At 36.4% G+C, this 20545-nt stretch overlaps 2 protein-coding genes and 1 long non-coding RNA gene across 5 annotated transcripts in view; 1 reads left to right on the top strand and 2 right to left on the bottom strand.

The window, feature by feature from the left end:
- Nucleotides 1-9828, top strand: part of LOC311092152 (exportin-6-like) — a 41783-nt gene extending 31955 nt beyond the window's left edge. For both annotated transcript variants that reach the window (XM_084128525.1, XM_084128526.1), the window contains 10 exons: nt 763-909; nt 1034-1205; nt 1813-1968; nt 2101-2215; nt 2296-2374; nt 3219-3311; nt 3927-4088; nt 4758-4856; nt 5085-5315; nt 9112-9828. In XM_084128525.1, the coding sequence (XP_083984651.1) occupies nt 763-909; nt 1034-1205; nt 1813-1968; nt 2101-2215; nt 2296-2374; nt 3219-3311; nt 3927-4088; nt 4758-4856; nt 5085-5315; nt 9112-9213 (1356 nt within the window). In that variant the 3' untranslated portion in view covers nt 9214-9828. The remainder of the gene's footprint in view (nt 1-762; nt 910-1033; nt 1206-1812; nt 1969-2100; nt 2216-2295; nt 2375-3218; nt 3312-3926; nt 4089-4757; nt 4857-5084; nt 5316-9111) is intronic.
- The window catches only part of LOC311092393 (butyrophilin subfamily 1 member A1-like), a 146157-nt gene that overhangs the window by 54488 nt on the left and 71124 nt on the right, over nt 1-20545 (bottom strand). The gene's annotated exons all lie outside the window — the stretch shown is intronic.
- LOC311092590 lies at nt 14960-16886 on the bottom strand. Its single transcript, XR_014608275.1, has 3 exons — nt 16547-16886; nt 16146-16190; nt 14960-15194 (listed from the first exon to the last, which is right to left on the bottom strand). It is a non-coding gene; the product is annotated as an uncharacterized lncRNA (long non-coding RNA).

Genomic DNA, 20545 nt, shown 5'->3' with positions numbered 1-20545 from the left:
TATAACTGTTGTAACCTGTATATCATTTCAATTTATACTTTAAGTGTATAATATTAAATTAAATGTCTATACTACTTCCATAGGATGAGGCAGCTCAGAGAGTGAGAGCCCACTGAGCATCAGACAGTTAAACTGGCATTGACATTGAATTATTTAATTGGAAGAGTAATTATAACAACATAACTTGATTTTGCACTAAATCCTAATTGTAATCTTATTGCCCATATAAAAGAGTTGTTTTTAATTTTCTGTATTAAGATGATACTGCCTCATTCAAACTCCTTATAGTGCCCCCTTTTTTGGTTTAAGCCACTGCCCCTCAAAATGTCTGTGCACGGCCCTGAGTGAAAATAATCACTGGATAATTCCATCAATGCCGGGAAAGAGTTAATTATAAACAAGCCTGAAATACACAGGGACTCTTATTTTGAAATGTATGTGCTTCACTATTTCCAGCTGCTCATTCAAACAGATGAGGGAGATAAAATAAGCACTCTTACAATAATCTACAAAATACTGCAATATAAACACCTTAAAGTAAACATTGTCATAATTTATTCAGCCATGTCTTCATAATAAGGTTTGTAGTAGAAATGTACAAAACTGTATATTTATTTGTGGGCTTGTCTTGAAACTGAAGCGTGTCTCTCGGCTGTGAGGTCTACAGTAGATCTTTAGATCAGACCGTCTTCTGTTTAACCAGTTATTCTTCATTCTTTCTCTTTGATAAACTCTAATCCGCCCGATCTCCGTGTGTCACAGGTTCCAGAGAAGTTGCTGTTATCTGCGTGTCATCACCTGGTCTCCATGTCCACCACCGTACGACCGGTGTTCCTGGTGTCGCTGCCGGCGGTGCAGAATATCTTCAACCTGATCACAGAGAATCATAACCACAGATTATCTCAGGAGGTGTGTGTGTGTGTGTGTGTGTGTGTGTGTGTGTGTGTGTGTGTTTATATTGGTCTGACAGTGTGGCACAGTTTGTACTTGGATCCTTCTGTTGTGATGTAATGTTTGTTGTTGTTTCCTCAAGGCTCACGTCCTGGTGTGTCGAGCTCTGTCCAACATGTTGCTGTTGCCGTGGCCCAGTCTACCAGAAGCAGAGCAGCAGTGGCCGAGCCGTTCGTCCAATCACGCGCGGCTTCTCAGCAGTCTGACGCAGCAGTACCGCCTCCTGCCCCGCCCACCCAACCATCACCCCAACAGTGAGAGCAACAGATGATTGATAGCAATGCCAAATATTATAATATATAACATATATAAATATATATAGCAGTGATGCTTTAAATTGACTAAAAGTGACTGTAAAGACATTTATAATGTTAGTTTCTAAATCGATTGAAATAGATTTCTGTTTCTTATCAATGCTGATCTTTTGAACTTTCTATTCAACAAAGAATAAAAAAAATCACATTTGCACAAAAATATTATTCTGCACAACTGTTTTCAACATTGATAATAAGATATGTTTCTTCAAATCATCATATTAGAATAATATTTTAAATATTTAAAAAAAGAAAACGTTTAAATTCTAATTTTAATATTTCACAATATTATTGTTTTTATGGTATTCTTGATAATAAATGCAGCCTTGGTGAGCATTTACACTGCAGGTCTTGATGCCCAATTCTGATTTGTTACCGACCCCAAACTTTTTGAATGGGATTTTTTATTTATATAAAGGTTATTTATATATTGATTGTCATTTTAAATTTTATTATTTTTTTATTTTTTTTAAACAGCCGTTTTTACCAGTAATTTTAAGAGTATTTTCAGAAATGGCAGTAATGTAAATGATGATGTGTCCCTCAGGTAAAGCGGTGATCCAGCAGACTCTGTGTGTGTTGAAGGATCTGGTGGACAGTATATCAGGAGAGGCCACTAAATCACGTCAGATCTGTTACCACAGCCTGCAGGAGTCAGTCCAGGTCACGCTCGCGCTGTTCCCTCACTTCATCCAGCAGCCAGGTGAACAAATCAGCATCAACATCAGCGTTCATGACCACGACTCCTCCACTGCCTTCTGTTGCTGTAATGATGTTTGCTGAGGATTCATATTCTCTCTCTCTCATATTCTCTCTCTCTCTCTCTCTCTCTCAGATGTGACAGACGAGATGCTGAGTTTCTTTCTCACGCTGTTTCAAGCTCTGCGTGTTCAGATGGGTGTAGCTTTCACAGAGCAGATCATTCAGACGTTCCTCAGCATGTTCACCAGGTGACCTCGGCTTCCTCTCGTTCACTCATCATCATGTGTCACTGTGTATACTGATGCTCACTGATCCTCATGTTCCTCAGGGATCAGCTGGCCGTCAGCATCTTACAGGAGGGCAGCTCGGGATCCAGAGTGGTTCAGAAGTTTCTCAAGATACTGCAGGTAAAACCACTTTGTGTTTGAGTTTGAGTATCTAGTACAAGCCCTCTGTTTGATTGATAGTTTAGATTTTTCTAGTAAGTAAAAGGCCTTTCAGGTCTTTTTGCTGTGAAGTCTTTACTGAAGGAAAAGTAAAAATAACTTATATTGTTAGTATTATTTGAACTTTTACTGGACTAAAGCAACTTAGGTTTACTTGATTATTCATAAATCTTTTTTTCTTTTTTTGGGAAAATGTTAAAATGTGAGTATCAAATATGATACATCAGGCTTTTGAGGAACATTTATGTTCATCTCTGTCATCATTGTATTGCTTTGCATTATGTGTTTTAAAACTACAGAGATTTGATCATAAAACTAAGCATTTAAATATCATTTTACTAAGACATTATTAGAAGATATAGAGTGACAACTGATATCTATATGCATTTTATGTAAGTAGTCTGTTATGCTGTTATATGGTCAAAAAGTAAGATGAAATTCTGATAGTGTAAACTTTTAATGTATTTTAATGATTCTTTTAATGTAAACCTTACTTGCTACTTCCTTTTTGACCATATAAATAACATCTGCATCATATAGCATATTTCTGCTCAGTTTGGGCCTCTGATTCAAATTGAAGTGTTTTTCTTCCTTGAGAATGAGCTTCATATTCTCACTATATCAGGCAATATGAGCCATAAAAGCCTGATGTATCAAATATGATACTCAAAAATCACAACTTTTATTCTCTCTCTAAAGGTTCAGTTAACTCTTCCATTCAGAATATAGTTTTATTTCTGACTTATTTCATATGTCAAGCATTACAGGATTGAACATGCTGTTCATCTTTGCTTTATTGTCTCAGGTTGTGGTTCAAGAGCCTGGCCAGACCTTCAAGCCTCTGTTACCCAGCATCCTCAGCCTTTGTTTGGACCAGGTTTACCCAATAGTGGCAGAGGTAAGAGACATGAGTTAAAGACACCCCACCTCAGAGTGCTTAAGGTTAAAATCCATTCCCCTGCATAATTTGATTAACGAAAAAAAGAGGTAACTGTGTTTGCCACGTTTTAACTGTACGTATATTTGATCTAATGTTTAATTTTTAACTTAGTTAACCAGTAAACTAATTAGTTGTTATAGTAGTATTTTTTTCCACTTTTTTTCTGTAAAAATTACATTGACAATGACATGACAAACATTTTTATAGTGTAGAAACCAGAATGCAGAACATTTAATACACTAGCATTTACAAGACAAACACTAATCATTGTTTAGCAGAATAAAGAGTTTAGCTTTTTATTGACTTTCTTTGTATGGAACATTGTAGTATTTATTATAAATTATTTATTCGTGCACATCATTTTTGAGTTGATCCAATCAATTAATAATGGATAAAATTAAGTCACAGCCTTTTTTTTTTTCTTTTTTTTTTGAGAAGCCATTTCACTATAAATCACAATCGAGAAGAAAAGATTATTGCAACTTCTGTTTCATGCCGACTTTAAAAGTCCTCTAACGTTCTTCTTTCTGGAAGCTCTTTTAATTCGCTGATCTTCACGTCTGTGTTCTGCAGCGTTCCTGTCCGGATGTGAAAGCTGAGATGTTTGAGCTGCTCTTCCAGATTCTTCATCAGAACTGGAGGTTCTTCTTCAAGAGCTCAGTGTTGAGCAGCGTACAGAGAACCGGAGCGGAAGAACTCATGGAGAACCAAGCGCAGTTCACGGCTGCCATGCAGGTATCGACCGCACGTGTGTAACACACACACACATATAACTCTCCTCAAAGCCTGAGTTTCAGCATGTCTTAACCAAGTGTCAAGAAATAACCTCTCGTCCATGTGGATCAAAGTGTATAACCTAACAAGACATTTTGTTAGTCGCTATATTCCTATTTTTGTTTTGTTTTTCATGTTTGGCAGTATTATTTTAGTTTTATTATAGTTTTAATATTTATTTAATTAGCTTTTATTTTTATAATTTTAGTTTTCATGTTAATTTTAGTTAATTTTGTTGTAATTTTATAATTATTTTTTTAATATTCCTATTTTGGTTTAATTTTATTTTATTTCAGTGTTTATATTTATTCCCAATTCAATTTTTGTTTAGTATGTTTTTCAAGTAATATTTATATTTTATTTTATTTCATTTATTACAATTAACAGAAGAGTTTTTAATAGTTTTAATTTCAGTTTTATTTGACAATAATAACCCTGATGTTTGGTGCTGAAATCTCATTGGTCTAAAAGTCCACATAGCTGTATATTAATGTTTTGGGGCTTTTGAATGTCTGTATATTATTTGGCAGTTCTTAGAATCTCGTTACATATAATTGAGATTAAATAGCGGAGCTGGAAACGCTGCTATGCGTGATTCTTGTGTCTGAGCGTCGTATCTTTGATTTGCAGGCATTTGGTCAGTCTTTCCTACAGCCGGATATTCACATCTTCAAACAAAACTTGAGTTACCTGGAGGTCCTGAACACCAAACACAAGTTGTACCACAGGGTAAGACACGCTGACATATGCTTACATTTGCTCAAATCTGATGATTGAATGTAGTGAAGATCCTGCAGCTTTTTTTATATGGACTATTTCCATAGAACGATCCATCACACATATATATACACTGAACAAAATTATAAACGCAACACTTTTGTTTTTGCTGTGGTTTGGTCGGTGATGTGTGGTTTGGTCAGTGGTTTGGTCAGTGATGTGTGTGTGTGTGTATTTCAGAAGCTGTTCAGGAACTCCATGCTGTTCCACTTCATAAATGTTCTTCTGCAAGTCCTGCTGCACAAGAGTCACGACCTCCTCCAGGATGACATCACGCTGGCGCTCTACAACATGGCGGCTGTGGATTTCCAAGCGTTTTACTCGTCCTTCTTGCCAGAGTTTCTCAACGGCTGCCAAGGCCTCGACCCTCACCAGCGCACAACGCTTGCCCGAAACTTCACGCCAGAGAGAGTGAGTGAACGTGACTGATGTGATTCATTCCTGAAGCTCTAATTACTGGAGTGTTTTACTAATGTGAAGGACTGGAACATTTTCTCTCTTAGCCAAGCTTTGCCTGGCAAACTAAATAATCTAATTGTTTACATGACCATAATTATTTTATATAGGCTACAGGGCTCTACAGTGCGAGTAATTCACTCGCATTTGCGCCTAAAAATAGTTATGTGCGAACTTGAAAAATAATTTACGAGCACAGTGCGCGAGTGACGGGCTGTTCTCAATACACTGAAGACAACAGCGCGATGAAGCGAAGCATACCATTGATTTCACATGGAAAGCAAGCAAGAGGACGGGGTCGCAACTGCGTGATGTGAACATGATGACGCGCTTAACTTTATTCAAATGGGAGCGACGATTCGCAACCATTGAGCCAATCACTGAAATAGTGTGGGAATGTGCGGGAACTGCTGGATTTTAAGTGAGAGAGTCCTCCCAACAGTGCTAAAAATAAACGTGTGAGAGCGTGTTATTGGCTATATGTCATGTTATAGCCAGATATGATGACGCTACTGCAACACGCATCACGACAGATGAGCGATCCATTCATCAAGCTAACGCGCAAACTGCCGCGAATTAAAGTGAAAGTAAGTCGTAGACGCTCATCACACAATCATATTCATTTAGGGGTGTTCGGTTCCGGTTTTTTTGGAGTCGACTCCGACTCCCGACTCCTAATTTTGGAGTCGGTGGAATCGACTCCTCGACTCCATTTACTTTGAATTAAAATAGGGTCAGGATTCAGAAGGTGCGTCTCAATATGCTTCCTCGTTTCCTCACTTCTCGCTCGTATGTCCTACGACCCTGAAACCGATCGAGCTCCGCTCTCATGTAGGACATCTAAATTCTTTAATTCCACCGGGAGGAGGGCGAGGAACGAGGAGGCTTCCTGAGGAGTCAAGAGCGAGGATACAAATGTTTCCTATACTAAAATGTTTAATCAACTAAACCTTATAAATCCCCCTCCTTTTCACATCGCAGCTTCTTCAAATCATATTTAAGTGTGCAATATGTTAGTATTAATCATTAAACTTGTAAAAGCAGACTTGTTTTAGACAGTGTATTTATCTATTTATTTTGTATATTATTTTATATAATTTTAATGTAGTGAAGCTATGAACTTTAACTTAAGCATGTTTAACTTTTTTTTTTAACTTTTTTTGTTTAACATTGAAAAATATTAGTTATATTATTACCAATAATAACTGTTGTTTAATAATAGTTTTTAATGCACTTGTCATTTAATAATAGAAAATGAACTTCATATAGAGTGAGTACATGCCTTTTCACTAATGTTAATGTTCCATCCTCGCATCCTAAGGGGATGGAGGTAAGAGGAAAGGAAACAAGGATGCATATATAAGAATTGACAAGCACACAAAGCATTACATAGTTTTTGTTATACACTTAATTTACTCCCTTCAGTTTTCAGAAGTACAACACTAAACACTATACTCTTATTTACACAGCACTTGTCTTTTAATGTCTTATTTAGGGATAACCTACATGATTACATACATTACCTGGAAATTATAGATATCAAAGCTCTTCTGTAGAAAACGTCTAATTTTGTATACAAATAAGTAAAGGTCATTATTAAAATGTTTAATATTGAAAAATTAATCAACACAGACAAGAAACAAAAATCACCTCTAAGAATGCCTATATGAAATAAAAAAGTATATTTAATGACTGATTGCAACACATTACCAGTTTTATTGCCGTTTTTGCATTTCATAAACATGCACGACGTTGAACTGTTGAATTTTAAACAACGTTTACAAATATCACAACGAACTTTAGTTTTGTCTTCGGTCTGGTTGAAATATTTCCACACGGTTGAGGTCGGGGTTGCCATTATAAGTTAACGTTACTGGATTCAAAAACAGTCATCACTCAACAGTATCACTCAATCAACCACCACTTACCAATTATGGGCATGTCCCACTCTCACCCTGAGGACTGGTACATGATTGGTTCGTAAAACCTACTGCAGTGTTTTGTGCCAATCACAACCAATTGACTGTATTGAACCACATCATGATTGATTGAGCCGCAAAACAGACCCAACAGAAAAAAACTATCTATACATTATTGTTCTTTGTTTTCCTGGCATTACTTATTTTTTCCTCTCATTTCTTTATCTTTTTGTTTTAATTTCCGTATCTTTACATTCATTATAATCTTTTCGTTATAATGAACTGTTGCTGTGTTGAACTTGAAAAAAACACTCGACACTGGGAGTCGATTCCTGACCTGGAGTCGATTCCGACACTAGGGCTAGTGAGAGTCGAGGAATCGACTCTTTTGGAGTCGACTCCCCATCTCTATATTCATTAATAGTAAAGAAACGAAATGATATTAGGCTAACGGTTACCAGTGCTGCTGTCGCTCTCTCCTATCGCTGATTTTTTTAAATGAGCTTATGATGATCAATAAAATGCTGGTCATATCTGTTGCTTTTGGTGACGTGAACTAAGCCTACATTAAATCTGCATATAACGCGGGAATAGAAGATCCGATTTAGTTTTGCGAAAACACACAATGTGACTAGGTGTAAATGGAATCGTTTTGATCAGTAAAAACGCATGAAATCGTTTTGATCAGTAAAAACGTAGCAGTGACCAGGTGTAAACAGGCCGCTACACCATAAAAAAAGTAAAGTATACACTTAGTGAGCTAGATACGCAACACAGTATGAAGCCTATAGTCATTATCTCAAAAGACCAAGTGAAAAAAAAAAAAAAAAAAGACCTCCCGCACACTATCAATAGGCCTACTTGCAAATGAGTATCAAAATTTTATTAGCAACCCACCAAATTTTATTTTAATTATGTCCCACCAAAAGACCAAGTGCATAAACTGAAGTTACGACCAAAACAGTCCACACTGAGGACAGGAAGACGACAAAAACTCATTTTTGATGTAACTTAATATAGGCTACTGCAAGTACTGCAAAGGAAAAAAGCAAGCAGGCATTTGTTTTGTTTTTAGCACTTTATACTTTATTGAGGTGTTCATTCTTTTTATATATTTTGAAGTAGGTTAAAATAATAATTGCATAATTATTAAACAGGTAACGTTAGTTCACCCAAAATAGAAAATTCTGTCATTTATTACTCTCCATCATGTTGTTCCAAACCCGTAAGACTTTCACTCATCTTCAGAACACAAATGAAGAACTTTTTGATGAAATTGAGAGATTTCTTTCCCTCCATTGACAGCCTACACAACTACCACTTTGATGCTTCGAAAAACGTTCATAAAAAGATCATAAAACTAATCCATATGAATTGAGCAGTTTAATCAACTTTTTTCACTGTGCTCCTATATTTCTTTGTGTGCTCCTAAATTTTTTCATTTAGGAGCACATGTACTCCTTGGGAAAAAAGTTAGCGTAGAGCCCTGGGCTATATCTTTTTTGAAGAAGTGCTCACCAAGATTGCATTTATGTCAATGATCAAAAAAGCAGTACTACTGTGAAATATGATTAATTTTTCTATGTGAATATATTTTAAAATGTAATTTATTCCTGTGATCAAAGCTGAATTTTCAGCATCATTACTTCAGTCTTCAGTGTCACATGATCCTTCAGAAATCATTTTAATATGATGATTTGATGCTCAAGAAACATTTATTATTATTAATGTTGAAAACTGTTGTGCTGCTTCATATTTATTCAGGATTCTTTGATAAATAGAAAGTTCAAATGCAAGTCACGTCTCTTTTCTGTCTTTTCCGCCCCTCACAGGACCTGCCGTCATTTTCTCAGGGAGTGTATCGTATCGTGAACGATCTGCGCTTCTACAGACTGTGCAATGGAAGTCTTCCACCGGGAACACTGAAACTATAGCAGCGCATCACCCCTGTCACAGCCAAACCACGGCCCGACTTCTTCTTGAGGACACGCATCACTGCTTCAGTGGGCATGTGTCGCCTTTCACACGGGCCAGCCTGTGATCTCAGTGCCGGCGTGTTCTGAGAGCTGCAGGGCTTCTAGCGTCAGCTTGTTTTATGTTTATTTCTGATAGATTTTACACGTTGCCAATGATCAAGAGGCCAAAGTGGATGTTCAACAGATGCTGTCGAGAAACTCGTCCAGAATCAGCCGATGCGGTTCGGGTTTCACTGTTGTGTTATTTAAATACGAGCAGTGCTTTCCCAGTGACCTGTTGTTTTAAAGGACTGGTGTCACTGAAAGCACACTTACTTTGTTGAAATGAACAGCCGGCGTTTGAAATGCAGTGGTGTAGAGTTAAACGAACACGTCTCAAGACGGCTTCATGTGGATGTTCATACGGGCTGTTGTTGAGTCTGAATGGTTTTAAAGTGAACGGGTGCAACGCAGAGCACTGGATTTCTCTTTCTCTTAAATGTCTGGTTTTATCAGCCTCTGGCTCTCACATCTTTTTCATATCATTTCATCCTGATCCAGGAGAAACAAACCTTCAATAAAGTTTTATAATAAAATGCATTATTTGTCTTTCTCGTTCTGTTATTGTAGCCTATGTGTTATCTTGTTTTACACACAGCAGCAATGCATGCTGGGAGCAATGGGTTTTAAAATATGCTGGCTCCCAGCATGCATTCATATGCACATTATTGATGTCTGTGTGAGTTCAAATGAATCAGTGTTTAAAAGAAATCTTCAAACAAACAAAGTCAATGTACAGTAGCGATGTTACATTTGACACTGAAGCTTCAAAGCGCGTATCGAGGACGCAGCGCAATTTCTCATGAAGCTCGTGCCGGAGCACGTCTTGTTTTCAGAGAAACACGTGATCAACGAAAAATGATAGGCTTGTTCGACTTGAACCGGCGCTGCACAGACCGACCGGTTTATATGGCATCAAAGTACCGCGTCCGCGAGAGCAATGAGGAGCTTATCTGCTCTCTATTCGCTCTCGCGGTATTTTGATATTCACTCACCCATCGGTTTGTGCAGCGCCGGTTCAAGTCGAACAAGCCTGAAGCCTCACTTTCTTTCCAGTCACGTGAAATGCTTCACTTTGCGTGTCGGAATGCTTGAACCCAGACCACTTTACAGGTTTTTGGAAGTTAAAGTCCATTTACTATCATTTTCTTTTAAATATATTTAAATAAGCCTATAGCCTATGTTACATGATGATATATTCTGACACATAAACAGCATAGAAACCATAAAATAATTAGACCAACTTGCATCAAGTAACTCTGTTGGTAGTTTTATAATTAGTAGGCTATTGTTTGTTACATTTATTTTATTGCTACACTTTAATATGTGAATTATATTATCAGAAAACTGAACATTTAGCGTTGTCAGGCTTTTATTTGTGGGATAAAACAACGGCGTTGCGCACTCAGACTCAGCTGCTCATTAACATGGCTGCAATAACTTTGATCGCCACAAGATGGCGCTGTTTTCGACAATCTTGAAGCTTCGAATCTTTTCCCGAAACATTCAGGGGAAAGCCTGAGGTTTCATTTTCCCATCCCTAATGTACAGTCAGAACTACAGTAAATAATACATATATACACATAGAAAAACAGACAGCCAGGGGGAGGCTAAACATATAAATATATCAAAGGATTCACAAACAGAAACAGTTTTAAGTGTTTTCTTATTGTGTGAATGAAAAATAGTCACTGTAGCCTACTTACATTTATGTACATTGAATTTAGCAAAAATGTAATTTATGATATAGTATTCTTTCGTTTTATTTGAGGGGATATTAGTAAAATTGGGGTCAAATTGCCATTTATAAATCTAGACAAATCATTTCCAAAATCTTCTTACATGGGCGCAATGCCAAAATAAATGAAACAAGGTTTCAGCAAATGTATTGCAAATAGAATAGTTCAGATCAATATCCTTTTTAAATTGAACAAAAACTACTGGGTACGTTTGGAAAGTTATTTCCATAATTTTATTTACCAATAAATATTTGTTTGGTAAAGTCCAGATGGTCTTCCATAACAAACCTTTAACCCGTCTATTCCAATAAACAATAGTTTGGCCTGGAGACAATGTCTTTTTGAAATAATGAACAAATAGTTTTATTAACATTTAAGACTCCGGGGGCAAAACAAAGTTTCCCAATTGCAGTATCAAATAAATCAAAGGAAGAAAGAGGCAATACTGGTTTGGTTCTGAATAACGCCAAGACTCCTGTGGGAATCACATCCCACAATAGAAAACTCTCCTGGTGTCACTGGAATTTCTGGAAATCTAGAAACTCAGAATAAAACATCCCTTCTTGATTTAGTAATTGATCTACTCATGTTATACCTGCTGAAACCATCTTTCCAAAAATAAGGATTTAAAAAAATATATTAGCCTATATATTGCAATTGTTCCAAATGAAATATCTATGGGGTGAAAAATGATTATATAACAGGGACCAAGCAAGCAACAGCCGGTTAGAAATGTGTCTGAGTGCGGTCCACCTTATATATATATATTATTAATTATTATATATTTTTGAAAGATGGTTTTCAGCAGATATTATACGAGTGCGGTCCGCCTTGCTCTGATGTCATGCTGACGTATGTCAACAAACTCTGGCGACGGCGAGGCGGACGTGTCGGATTCTGCAGTCGGAAACAGTGGCTCTCCACCGACTGCGCTGAACTAAAGCATGATGGGAAACGACTTGCTGACGACAAAGCCTAATGCTCATTGGTTTAAACAGCCATGATGAGTTGTTCTCTTTTAAAATGTTTCATTTTAAAACTCTGATATCATGTTTTATGTGTATAAATTATGTGTGAATATTCCCAAATATTTTCCATATTGGCTATTTTATTGTCATATAAATAAATAAATAAATATAAAAACATGTCTGTAATTAAAGTAAAAAGGATTTATAAACGCGTCTTGCGAAGGGAAATAAATAACAGTACTTTGGGTTTCTTGTTCATTATTTTTATTTTCATATAAAAGCAACAGAACTTAAATTGCATCATCAACACTGTACATGAGTGTGAATCCCGCGATATCCGTCCATTAAAGACATTATTAACTCAGAACACATATTATTATGAGACTCATTTAGTCCTTCAAGAGCTTGACAGTAAAAATCAACTGTGTATACAATGGCTCAGACTGATAACATCTCAATATTTAGTTTAATAGAACAATAAAAACAGGGTTGGAAAGACATGAAAATTTTATTTTTGGGTGAACGATATCCATCATAATAATAAAAGAATGAAAATGAAGAATACAAGCGATTACTTAAGAATATATGAATACATGAATGAACTTAAAATCATCTATTCATCTGTGTCGGATCAGAAGTTTGGACTCTACTAATTCTTTACGCTATCCACATATACAGTGAGGAAAATAAGTATTTGAACACCCTGCTAAGTTCTCCCACTTAGAAATCATGGAGGGGTCTGAAATTGTCATCGTAGGTGCATCTCCACTGTGAGAGACATAATCTATAAAAAAAATCCAGAAATCACAATGTATTATTTCTTAACTATTTATTTGTATGATACAGCTGCAAATAAGTATTTGAACACCTGAGAAAATCAATGTTAATATTTGGTACAGTAGCCTTTGTTTGCAATTACAGAGGTCAAACGTTTCCTGTAGTTTTTCACTAGGTTTGCACACACTGCAGGAGGGATTTTGGCCCACTCCTCCACACAGATCTTCTCTAGATCAGTCAGGTTTCTGGGCTGTCGCTGAGAAACACGGAGTTTGAGCTCCCTCCAAAGATTCTCTATTGGGTTTAGGTCTGGAGACTGGCTAGGCCACGCCAGAACCTTGATATGCTTCTTACAGAGCCACTCCTTGGTTATCCTGGTTGTGTGCTTCGGGTCATTGTCATGTTGGAAGACCCAGCCTCGACCCATCTTCAATGCTCTAACTGAGGGAAGGAGGTTGTTCCCCAAAATCTCGCAATACATGGCCCCGGTCATCCTCTCCTTAATACAGTGCAGTCGCCCTGTCCCATGTGCAGAAAAACACCCCCAAAGCATGATGCTACCCCCCCCCATGCTCCACAGTAGGGATGGTGTTCTTGGGATGGTACTCATCATTCTTCTTCCTCCAAACACGTTTAGTGGAATTATGACCAAAAAGTTCTATTTTGGTCTCATCTGACCACATGACTTTCTCCCATGACTCCTCTGGATCATCCAAATGGTCATTGGCAAACTTAAGACGGGCCTTGACATGTGCTGGTTTAAGCAGGGGAACCTTCCGTGCCATGCATGAGTTCAAACCATGACGTCTTAGTGTATTACCAACAGTAACCTTGGAAACGGTGGTCCCAGCTCTTTTCAGGTCATTGACCAGCTCCTCCCGTGTAGTTCTGGGCTGATTTCTCACCTTTCTTAGGATCATTGAGACCCCACGAGGTGAGATCTTGCCTGGAGCCCCAGTCCGAGGGAGATTGACAGTCATGTTTAGCTTCTTCCATTTTCTAATGATTGCTCCAACAGTGGACCTTTTTTCACCAAGCTGCTTGGCAATTTCCCCGTAGCCATTTCCAGCCTTGTGGAGGTGTACAATTTTGTCTCTAGTGTCTTTGGACAGCTCTTTGGTCTTGGCCATGTTAGTAGTTGGATTCTTACTGATTGTATGGGGTGGACAGGTGTCTTTATGCAGCTAACGACCTCAAACAGGTGCATCTAATTTAGGATAATAAATGGAGTGGAGGTGGACATTTTAAAGGCAGACTAACAGGTCTTTGAGGGTCAGAATTCTAGCTGATAGACAGGTGTTCAAATACTTATTTGCAGCTGTATCATACAAATAAATAGTTAAAAAATCATATATTGTGATTTCTGGATTTTTTTTTTTTTAGATTATGTCTCTCACAGTGGACATGCACCTACGATGACAATTTCAGACCCCTCCATGATTTCTAAGTGGGAGAACTTGCAAAATAGCAGGGTGTTCAAATACTTATTTTCCTCACTGTAAGTCATGAAAACTGAATAACACAAATGGCATTGTGGGAATGATGTAGTGAGCAAAACGTTACACACATGAAAATGTCTTATATTTGAGCTTGTTCTTTGATTCCAGATTTACTCAATCTGGACATTCATCAACAAACACCAAACACTATTGAGGGAGGAACAGTTCACTGTGCGATCAGCACTTCATGGTGACTTTCATTCACTATCTAGTGGAGATGAGGAGGTGCTGATGGATAACAGGTGATCAGAGATCAGATGAACCCCTCACACACACTTCTGTGTCCACATTTCTGAATAATAGTTCATATTTGTGGCTGTTACACTTATTGTATTGTATTTCCTTTTATTTCACTTGATCATGTAAATTCATTCACTGATCTCATTATTAATCACAGATAATCAGTGGTGTGGAGTTTTCATTCCACCGATACCCCAAACAAACAAATGGATAGAGTTTCTCATTAAAAGACTGACCAGTGTAAGTGTAGATATGAAACATGGACTTCACATCATAAAAGAAGACGAGACCCTCCTCATAATCCACAAACACACCGATCCTCTGAGGCTTCACTCTCAGAGAAAGAGAGACAGGTGAAGACTCACGAGCCGAATACCTCACATCTCTCCATCTCACAGTCCAGTATCCAACGTCAGGACTCAGATTGAACCAGCCACTCCTGTTACTGGATTCTCTGGCCACTCCTATTTCCCACTCAGTTTGATACTTCACCTGCACCTCAAAGTAAAAACACCCTGAGCAGAATCCGTCCTTCCCGAGAACACCAAGATATTCATCAAACCTGTCTTTTCCCCCATCCACTGCGTTCTGTTCTTTGTTTCCACATTCCACTTGTTTCCCATCATCAGACACGATGAGACGTGGATGAGCCGTATCAGCATCCAGAATCACATTCACTGCAGAAAATATTGAAAAGTCTGCTTTACAGATGAGCATATAACAAAATAAAGAATTATATTTTATAATATGGGATCATGGTAACTTTAGAACAAGATAATAAATAATAAAAATATTGCATTAATTGTAAACTAGATTAAAATGTTTGTAAGCAAACGTTGAAGTTGGATTGAGAAAACCTGACAGAAAGTCTTAAGTAGTTTAAAAAGCTTGAACTTGTTAGGGTGTTCTGGGGGTTTGCTATGAGGTTGCTAGGGTATTTTGGGTGGTTGCTAGTATGTTGCTAGGCGGTTGCTAGAGTGTTCTGGGTGGTTGCTAGGGTATTTTGGTATTTTGGCTGATGGTTGCTAGGCATTTGCCTGGGTGTTGCTATGCAGTTGCTAGGGCATTCTGGGTGGTTGTTAGGTTGTTGCTACTATGAAGTACATGTAACATATGGAACAAGGACGCTGTAAAATAACGTGTTACCCAAAATTCTTATGCAAGAATAGTAGGGAAAACATCCTTGATCATTTAGTATGTGAATCATTTGATAGCATTTATGCAGTGCATTATACCAAAAACTCAAAAACATTAACAATAATAATAATAATAATAAATTAATAAATGTTTGACATGATGATGAATTTAAAATAAATACTTTTTAATACTTTAAATATTTTACTCTCCTGTGTGTGTTCTTAAATGTGCGACAGCTAATTATGAAACAGAAAGTATGAAGTTATAAAGGCTTCATAACAGAATTCATCTTTAGATCAATAATCAGATCAATAATTTTAATCACAGCTTCAAGAGCAACAAAATCCTAGAAGACTTTACACAGTTTATACTGTATATCCTATAATAAAATATAATGAATAGACATAATGATGCACAGTGTATTAATTAATTGTTTTGCAAAATAATTCAAAAGTAATTCATATTTTAATAAAGGACATAAACAAATTCACCTTTGGGGAAAATAATCTTCTGAATTTGTAAAAGTTGATCACGTTCTAAATAAAATTCTGAAATAGAGCAGAAAATAACATTAGATCTGTACAGCAGAATCAAACTGTTATCTCTGTAAAGCTGCAGTGAAACAATCTGTATTGTAAAAAGCACTATATAAATAAAGATGATTTGACTTGACATTGAAATTACAAACAAATTACAATCATGAGTTGTGTTTATAGGCTGTTAACATCACACAAGTACATCAGTGACTGAATAAATATACATTATAAACATCTGATAACCATTTATATGACCCAATATATACACAAAACTAAATGAATACACACATGTAGATATTTTATGACTGTAAACAGACTTTAAATGAGCAATTATAACTTAATAAAGACAGATTCACCATGTTGTATTTTCCTGTGCTCATCCGGTAGTTGATCGAGTGCTGAAGAAAATTCAGGATAGAAAGAAGAGAAAACAGCATTAAATATATAGCTTATATACATACATTTTATAGTATTATTATACATACTTTCATAGTGTTTGGGACAAAGACATTTTCCTCAATACTTCACATCATCAATGAACATGATGCCAATATCTGTCTTACACTGTCAACACTTTACTTAACTTATTTTTACATGGACTCAGTTACTGCGGTTTACTTTTTTGTCTGAAAATTTTTGTTATTTGAACTTTTGTTTATACATAAATATGAAAGTATTTGTAAATAACTAAGTAAAGTGAACTTAATTTTAAGTTTTCTATACCAAACACTGTTAGACCTTACCGGGGGTTTTTTACTGTAAAATACTGGCAACACTGTTGCCAGTAATATACTGTTAATTGTACAGTTCTTTACTGTAATCTACAGTTTGTTTCTGTAAAAATGCACTAAATTAAAATTCACGTTAACTAATTACACTTGCAGAAACCGACTGCCTTAAATTGACCTTATAATGCATTAATAACATTAATAATGCATTAATAAGAGCAAAGTATTACTGTGAACTTATTTCATTTGAAACCACAAAAAAATTGTAAATAAAGAGATTTCCACTGGACCAGCAACTACACAGTCACCACCTTTTAAATAAAGCAACATGCAGCATATCATCAATGTTTGTAGATCTTCTCCTGGACTGAAGCACAGGCTCTACTCTTCAGCACAATGGTGACCCAAAAACAAGATTTTACAGTAAATTACTGGCAACAGTGTTGCCAGTATATACCTGTTTTAGAATTTACAGTTTATTACTGTTAAAATACATTTTGTGGGTGTGTCTTTTTATCTTACACTGTTAACCCTTTCAACCCCACAGGAAAATCCACACTGAGTAAAAAGTAACATTGATGCAGTGCTGTAGTGAGATAATTAAGAGAATATGTAAGTGATTGTTGAGCATTAGTGATGAACACCTGCTGTTAGAACAGAAAATGGAGAAACACAAGACCTATAACAAACTTCCAGCCATTACACATTATTATACTTATTATTAACCAGTATGACTTTATTTCTGTCATACATCTACAGAAGTTGTTATTAAGATGTTTATTTGAAAATGTTTGGTTTGAAGTTACCATTATAGAGATCAGTGCTTGCTTTAGTTGGGATGCTGATGCTAAAACATAAGTTTCTCCTTTACTGCTTGAGCTGTGTTTTTGCAAATCACACTTGTGCACACACGCAGTTTATGAATGATTGTGGTTATTTTGATTATGATGACAAAATCATCATAGTGCCTGTTCATTCACTAAGGAATTCATTCTCACTCATTCAGAGTTTAATTCTCAATAAAAAGTATTACATTACCACCACTGTGAAACCACAGCAATAAATTACAATGACAATTTTTTTGTAACACATCATGCACAACCAAAGAAACAGAGCTACACTGTCTATTAGAAACACAGAGATATCACAATTTAGCACATGAATCTCAACAATGGTGGCAATATATATTTTTTTATTCATGCAGCAGTGCATGCTGGGAGTATTATATTATCCTGGAACCCAGCATGCATTGCGACATGAAACTTTTGATCGTCACCATTGTTGAGATTCATATGCTGATTGTTGATGTCTCTGTGTGTCTGAATCAAGCAGGAGTTAAACATGATTTAATATGATTACAATATTCTTCAGAAGACCTTTTTACAGAAATTTTGATTTTATGTTGCAGATTTACAGATATATGCTAAATATGAAATACCCATAAATGCAACGAATAAATACAGGAAAGATCAGAGAATCAGACATGTCCAGGTTGATTGTGACATCATCACAAAAGCCAAAAACACTTGATCATCTTCCTCTTGGCTCTTTCTTGCCATAACAAATGTCTTTTATAAACTCACTGTTACAGCAGCCAGAGAGAAATGAATAGTAAGAAGTCAAGGGAAAAGTGACCAACTAAAGCAAATACTGATCTCCATCATGGTGACAACAAACTTTATTATTAAGAACTTTTGTACATGTATGAAAGAAATAATCGTAAACTGGTTTCACACTCAGTGTTGCTGTAAGTCAGTTGTAGTTCTTGTGTTTCTCTTTTTTCTGTTCTTGTTTCTCTGTCCTTCAGTGATTCTGCTTATCAGATGTTCATCAGTCTCAATTCACTCACTTCTTTTCATTCACTCTGTCAAGGGGACTATATTAGTGAACTAATGTAGGGAATAGTGAATGAGGATATAGGGTGTGATTGGGAAAACAGCCTCTGAGTGTCGATTTTGAGCACTGTTAATTCACAGTATATTCCTGTAGGCTATTTTTGTTTTATACGGTATATTACTGTTTTAATGGAAAATGGTATGATATTGTCAGAATTTGGCCTTTTTTTACAGTAAGGGTTAACAGTGAAGTTCATGTTCATTTCACCTTATTTGGCTTATTTTCTTAGTTCAACCAAATAAATAATTATTTTATTTCAGTTGTTTTTTATTTAAATTGTAAATTATTATTTTATTTCAAATGTTTCAGTTGACAACTTTTTTATTACCATTTAAATTCATTTCTATGGCAAATAATAAGCAATCTGATGTCAGCCACTGAAACATACAGTATAAACTGCGAATCAAATCAAATCAATTAAATCTCTCAAGAAGTGTATAAAAGCTGTTTCTGAGATTTATCAGAGACTGAGCTCTATGTTGATTTTTTCTATTGAAAACTACTGTATCATTTAGGATCACACAGCTGAACTGGTTTAGCTAAAAAAAAAAAGAAGCATTTTTGCAGTACAGTGTCTCAACCTCTTTTCTACTGCATTTGCTTTGAAACAGTGATTTAAACTGTAATTTAAATAATAACATCATGTAGGTCTACTCTCACATTGACTCATATCAGTGTATTGTTACTAATTACTAACTATTAGTACTAATTGACTAATTGTTTATATTTTCAAAAAAAAAATCATGACTGATTAGAACAGAGCATTTCTACAATGGCTTTGGCCCTATTCGGATGGGATTAGTTTTACAAGGGTGGACGGAGTAATGTAATTTTACCACAAGACGTCTGTAATAGTAATGGCCAATTCACACGGGATAAGAGATCCCGTTAGAGAGAGAAGAGAAGTGGGAGGGGTAACTCGATTTGCATCATCGCCTTCACCCTCCTGTCAGCAAGTGTGTATTAAGTTGCTTCCTGATATCACGTGTGCAAACAACCTATATTTATATAAAACAGTTATGTCCGGTTGAATGATGTATTAATTTACTTAAGATTGGATTGTGTTGTCAATAGGCTTAACGCTAAAACCAACTTAAAGAGCTCTGACCTGTACCATCTGACTGCTGGGGATTCATTTCAGTGTTGATTGTTGATATTAGAAACGCATGCATTTGAGTCAGGAACTGCTCAGAGTATAACGTCACAGATTACCATCTCTTCCAAATCACACTAGTTATGGCGTGAACGCAGCTTAAGCTTGTTGTTTTAGTTCAGGGGGAACTGTAAAAGGCGGCTGCTGTTTCGGTTGCGGCGCCCTGTGACTGACGTCTGTCTAACTCTTCATGAAACGCGCTGATGACGAGTGATGTCTGCATGAGCAGGTGCGCAAATGTAAATATACATATGTTGACTGGCAGGTATGACATCGTATCATTGCATTTTATGGTCCTACGCCTTCCTACAAAGACGATATAAATATACATATAAATACATTTAGAACACTAAACTTAGTGATTGCTATCCTGGTAACACTTTACTACAGGATCTTGTTACTTAACGACGTTAGTTAAAGGCAGGGTAGGCGATTTAGTCCAGATTTTTTTATGCTGCGCTGTTAACCATTGCTGTAAAAACAGGCCAAATTGTGACAATATTATACCATTATCCATTAAAACAAAACAAAACTAGCCTACAGGAATATACTGTGAATTAACAGTGCTCAAAGTCGAC

Source organism: Abramis brama (assembly GCF_963993115.1).
Source record: "Abramis brama genome assembly, chromosome: 1".
Taxonomy (NCBI): Eukaryota; Metazoa; Chordata; class Actinopteri; order Cypriniformes; family Leuciscidae; genus Abramis; species Abramis brama.
This window is presented reverse-complemented; position numbering and strand designations above follow the sequence as displayed.